Raw genomic sequence first — 6,000 nt, 5'->3', positions numbered from 1 at the left:
CCCAAGAAAGGCTGCTGTGTTGGAATGCTGTTACTCACAGGTAGGCCTGGCGGACCGGCCGGTCCCTTCAAACCCTGCTCCAGAGGAGAATAAATAATTGTGTGAGTGAGAGTCAAAACTCTCCTCTTCTGCACTAATGCTAAACTCTCTTTTAATTTTATATTTCATGAGTGACAGTGTGTTTTCATACTGTATGGCTACTAAAATACTATATAAATGATTAATCTATCACAGTAAGTGATGAAACGCAATCTGGTCTAAAAAGTTCGGCAGAATTAACAAAACATTACCAAACTTTCAAATGAAAGCAAGAGATTTTTGTTGGACTCACCGTTCTCTGGTAATCTTACCGTAGTTTGCCATAATTACAGTAGACCAATGTGCATGACTGTTATAAAATAGGAATTATATAATAGGAATGCATAAGGCATCATCGGAAGGTGATGATTGCCTGTGCTAAGGCCATTAATATGCAGTTGGCATGGCATCTTGAGTGTTTTTTAGGGTGTTCTGATTGGTAGGGTGGTAGGGTTAATGATATTCTGGTTCACAGATAAGTCTCAGGTCCCTCAGTATAAGTTACATATTCAGTTTGTGTTTGTCTGTTTTATTGTCCACCAGACACATCACTTGATAAAGTAACAGCACAATTCTTCACAACTATCTACAATTGGTGTGGGATAAGTTACACACCAAAGTTTAATATTTACTGTATCTATCTAATAATATGAGGAAAATGAACACCGATATTCGCTTTAGCACACATCAAAGAAAAACATCAACATTAATTAGACAGAGCAATTCAAATTCATTTTATTAATAAACTGGCAACACAGCCACTGGAATTTGTTTCTTACCGGCTTCCCATCTGGCCCTGGTTTTCCTGGTTCTCCTGGACTTCCCTAAGATAAAAGTACCACAGTTTTATTGTAAAATTAAATGAATAGAGACAAAGCTATATTGTCAGTTAAGGCCATTGTTAGGGTATACTCACTGGGAAGCCATCTTTTCCACTTTCTCCACCAGCTCCTTTTTCTCCCTTTTCCCCACGAGGACCTGTGTAGCCCTGAGAGAGGGACAAATCACAGATCAGACTGTCATCTAAGGTCACAAACCTATAAGATAGCATGCTGCCACACATATATTTTTCAGAAACTCCACCCTCACCCTCTCTCCTGTAGGTCCAGGAGGTCCTACTGGACCAGGCTCTCCTCTGATACCTTGGAGGCCTGGAAGACCCTTTGGACCAGGCAAACCACTCTGAGCGGAGACAGAATCCCCCTTAGAAAAAAAATAAACACACACATGCTCAATATGTTATTACAAACAAAATTGACAACATTCAGCTTCATTTTGTTTTACCTTTGGTCCTGGAGGCCCCCCTAGGCCAGGCAATCCAGCTGGACCCTAAAAATGAAGATTTATTCCATATGAAAACAAGAAAGTTTGAACATACACAAAGCACCAAAAGTGATCAAAATTCATTATTTCATACATGTAAAATATATATTATAAAAGAAAATGCACTGGCAACTAAATACATAATTTACTTATTAATTAATTAGCTTTTTTTTCATTCAACTGCCATTAGCAAGTATGGCAAATTTAATTTTAGGCCTTAAGTGAACGTGCATGAATTATAGTACTGGTACTTACAGCTGGCCCTCTGTCCCCTTTCTCCCCCTTCTCCCCCTGCAACAAAACACTTTTTTTTAAATAATTTTATCTCAAGTGTTTTCTTTAATCAGCTCTGTATCTCATAAAAGATGTAAAACAGCTATAGTAACAAAATACCAATGCTCTACTTCTCTTTACCTTGTCCCCAGGTCTGCCAGCTTCTCCAAGTTCACCAGCTCGTCCAGGTACTCCTGGTATTCCTGGCTTTCCGGGTTCACCTGCCTGTCCTGGTGGACCTTCTGGGCCTCTTTCTCCAATTGCTCTGCCTGGAGGACCCTGTGGGCCATGAGGCCCTTTCTCACCCTGCTCTCCTTTCACACCTCGTTCACCCGGAAGACCTCGTCCACCCTGAAAGCCAGTATGCAAGGAAGAGAAAACTAGGTTTAAAAAATGAAAAAGAGGAGAGGGTGAGACCGTGAAGAAATACATAGAGTTGCTGGATTTTTTCAAACCAGAAATACATTTCAGCACCATGGTCAGCGCCCAATGAGTTTTTACATGATCTTCATTGCAAAAGGCATCGTGACACACTATTCATCCAACTATTCAACAACCAGACACCACTCTGTCTCACATATGCATGATTTTAACTCACATCTGTTCCTGGAGGTCCTCTAGGTCCGACATCTCCTTTTTCACCCCTCTTTCCTTCTGTCAATTCACTCAACTTTGATACCAGATTGCTTCCGTCATCAACTAATAGTTTCAGTTCTCTGACCTGCAAAGAATAGGAGACAGAGTGACATTTACATATACATACAAACTCTGTAAATATTGTTGATAAATTTCTCAGTACCTCAATGCCAAATTCTGACAAAGCTCTCTTCACATCCTATGACAAAACAGGGGGAAAACAACATTAATCATCTTGACAGCCATGCATGTGTGACTTTGTGTGCATAAGCGTTTTCCTCACCACTACAGTTCCTGGTTTGCCATCCTCTCCTGGATCTCCCTGTCAATCAAAAGAGTTGAATTATGCTGAAAACTGCCTTGTGTCAGCTCTGAGAGCAGTGACCACTAAAAGACACATTGGTAAAAATACACTCACCGCATCTCCTTTAAAGCCTGGCAGACCTCTCTCCCCCTACAAAGGTCACATTATTACAACATCATGCGTAATGATATCTAAAAAAAACACAACATATTTACACACACACACACACACACACACACACACACACACACACAGACAAACTTACTCTTGGTCCAGCAGCACCTGGGACTCCAGGTACACCCTGATTGATAAAAAGTAATACATATAAATTATACAATACATAGCTGTTCTCATTTTGTATGTATTTCATTCAATCAGGGATTAAATATATGCATTTAGGCTATTATATAACTAAAAAGATTTTCCCAACTTCAGAAGAAAATGTAGTGGTGCTTTTTGTGCTTTTTTTGTCTCTGACAACTGACTTCTACTGCTGTAGAGCCAGAAGTGGGATATGTTACTTACAGGGGCTCCTAGAGGTCCCTGGGGGCCTGGAATAGCTGTTGCTGGCTCCCCTTTAACATACACCACCTGACAAAAAAAAACAACAACACCCGGAAAGATTGAGATATACAGCTCTATGCGTTAATTAATCACCCTCCAGAATTATTATGTGATTAAGAGTAGCAGAGTAGTTTATTTCAAACATATGCACAAACACAAACACACAGGTCCGGGTGGTCCGACATTTCCAGGAACTCCAGGTGGTCCAATGGGACCTTGAGGGCCAATAAGTCCTGCAATTCCCTGATCACCTTTCAACCCATCTCGACCCTGAGGAGCGATAAACAGAAAGAGAGAGGGAGATGAGAGAAATAACCATGATACAAATTAATTTCTTAATTAATGGGCATAAATTTGCACATCAAATAAACTCATCAGTGAAGAGTTTCTTCCTATACGGCTGTTGACTCATAATTACTGACTGCACACAGCATCAAGCACAGGAAGAAGTGTATCCATGCATTTAAAATGTGGGTGACTGTGTTTGTGTATGTTTGCGAAAGGTTTCTATGATTGAAAACATCCATTTAACAACAAATCTGATTTGTGCTGATGGGAAAATTAGCTGTGGAAGACAGAGATATAATGACATGGACTGAATCACAGAAAACAACTAAATCTGAGTACACTGAGTCAAATGTGGCCACAAATCACACTAAGAAAAAAGCAGGTACAGACAAGTACAAAATGAAACAGACGGAACATCCAAACAAGAAAAGCCTTTACCAGTCTTTATAAGTTACAGTACATGCTTACCTTTGATGCCATGTAGTGAATGAAATTCACAAAATGGTAAAAATAACATTTTCCGTAAGCCTTAAAATGTACATTTTGAAAGTGTTATGTAGTACGGAGTATGATAAGCTGTGATGGACTTGTCTTGTGCTGTGAAAGGCAGAAAGAGAGTGTTTTTATCTTCCTGATCATCCTGTTCTCAAAGAGACTCACATCTCTTCCAGTGGGCCCTGTTTCTCCTTTATCTCCCTGCAAATAAGGCATAACCAGATTCGATCAGAGGCTAATTATCAAAAATTACAATGCAATCATACACAAGATTTCACCAATAGGTGTTTTATTACCTTTCGACCATCTTCTCCTGGCACGCCATCCTCGCCCTGAAAAAGATAGAAAATGAGGCATTAAACACAGACATCTGGACGAGAACAAGGCACATTTTCATAATTTCTGTAATCAAGACTCACGACTCAATCTAGCAGTAATTTCTCTTCTATTTTTCACGCAGCCTCATATTACAGATATATGATGGGTACCATCCAACCCAATATAGCTCCTACAATTAACACAGCTGGTTCAGGGCTGTGTTCAGTAAATCAGAAGAAACTGCAGGACGAGCAGGTTTTGTGTAAGCTCTGTTCCATGGCATAATCTATGAGTCAGGTTAACCAAACATAAGTACACAGCTGACTGAAACTCCTCATATATTTTAACTACAAAGCATTTTTGGTCAGAGTTACCTCCCACTGAAAGCTCATTAGGCTACTAAGAGGGTGATTTATTATCAGCAGGATTTAAAGGTGCTAAAGTCAGTTATTCCCCTTTGAAAATTTGCTTTCTGGGCCGGAATGTCAGTCTCTTGTTTTTGAATCCTGCCCACTGCCAGTTTACCCAATTTTATTTCGGCAACCTGGGTTGCCAGTTGGATGAAAACACAGCGCATTTAATTTAATTCATCGTTAAGTTTCCTGTTTGTGTCGTCAATCTGGCAACCTGCGTGTGTGTCAAGTCTGAGGAGGAGGGGCCGGGTGAAAAAATCCTGTCCAATATTTTGAAATTGGACTGCAATACTTAGTTCAACCACTCTGTGTCAATCCTACATACAGCACCCTTAATCATCAAAATAAATAATATATTATAATAAAGTACTATAATATATTATAATAAAGTATATAGAATTGTTATTATTATTAAAGTAATGGCCAAAAGTTTGGAAATATTACAATTATTAATGATTTTGAAATAACTATCTTCTGCTCATCAAGGCTGGATTTATTTGATCAATTTATATATATATATATATTGTGGAATATTATTACAAATGCAAAAAAGGTTTTCAATTTTAATATACTTCATATTTTGTGTGGAAAATTTTTCAGGATGTTTTGATAAATATAAAGTTTAATGAACAGCATTTATTTGCATTTATCAAATATATTAATTAAATTTGTTAATGCATTAATTAAATAGAAATCATTGTAAATGTCTTCACTCACATTTTGTCCCTTTTTGATAAATAAAATTATAAATTTCTTTCTTTTTTTAAATCTTATACAAATGTTTGAGTGGTATCATTGTTTCCACAAAAATATTAAGAGGCAAAACATTGATAATAATGAGAAATGTTTCTTGAGCAGCATATCAGCATATTAGAATGATTTCTGAAGGATTATGTGACACTGAAACTTCTATGTAAACATCAACAGATTTACAACCATTTCTAACGACGAATGTTGCATTCCCAAATGCGAAATAAAGTGGCTCAAACCAAGCACAGCACTAAGAGTGAATTGAAACTAAAAACAGTACTGTAACAGCAGACATGAAGCGCTTCAGACTATAACCTATTATATAATTACATAACCATTTTTTGACAGCACTACCAATCTCAAATTCTTATCACCATTCATAAAAAGTCACAGGGTCGAGTTGTTGAATATATCAACATGTCAGAATTTTTTACATTTACAGTAGATACAAATGTTTCTGAAAGGATGTTGGGTTTTCATTAAGATTACAGCGTTACTTACAGGTTTTCCAGGCAGTCCTGGTTTCCCATCCTCCCCTGCTTTAGCCTGAAATAAAGC

The 6,000-nt window shown here is 38.0% G+C and overlaps 1 protein-coding gene across 1 annotated transcript in view; it reads right to left on the bottom strand.

Annotated features, from left to right (window-relative positions):
- Positions 1–6,000, bottom strand: part of LOC132152286 (collagen alpha-1(VII) chain-like) — an 81,908-nt gene that overhangs the window by 24,830 nt on the left and 51,078 nt on the right. Inside the window, exons 66-82 of the mRNA XM_059561088.1 lie at positions 5,944–5,988; positions 4,258–4,293; positions 4,127–4,162; positions 3,344–3,448; positions 3,140–3,205; positions 2,880–2,915; positions 2,729–2,764; positions 2,594–2,632; positions 2,474–2,509; positions 2,273–2,395; positions 1,816–2,025; positions 1,657–1,692; positions 1,363–1,407; positions 1,168–1,281; positions 995–1,066; positions 858–902; positions 39–74 (exon numbers count right to left, since the gene is read on the bottom strand). Of these exons, the coding sequence (XP_059417071.1) occupies positions 39–74; positions 858–902; positions 995–1,066; positions 1,168–1,281; positions 1,363–1,407; positions 1,657–1,692; positions 1,816–2,025; positions 2,273–2,395; positions 2,474–2,509; positions 2,594–2,632; positions 2,729–2,764; positions 2,880–2,915; positions 3,140–3,205; positions 3,344–3,448; positions 4,127–4,162; positions 4,258–4,293; positions 5,944–5,988 (1,116 nt within the window). The remainder of the gene's footprint in view (positions 1–38; positions 75–857; positions 903–994; positions 1,067–1,167; positions 1,282–1,362; positions 1,408–1,656; positions 1,693–1,815; positions 2,026–2,272; positions 2,396–2,473; positions 2,510–2,593; positions 2,633–2,728; positions 2,765–2,879; positions 2,916–3,139; positions 3,206–3,343; positions 3,449–4,126; positions 4,163–4,257; positions 4,294–5,943; positions 5,989–6,000) is intronic.

This window comes from Carassius carassius, chromosome 10 (assembly GCF_963082965.1).
Source record: "Carassius carassius chromosome 10, fCarCar2.1, whole genome shotgun sequence".
NCBI classification, from domain to species: Eukaryota; Metazoa; Chordata; class Actinopteri; order Cypriniformes; family Cyprinidae; genus Carassius; species Carassius carassius.
This window is presented reverse-complemented; position numbering and strand designations above follow the sequence as displayed.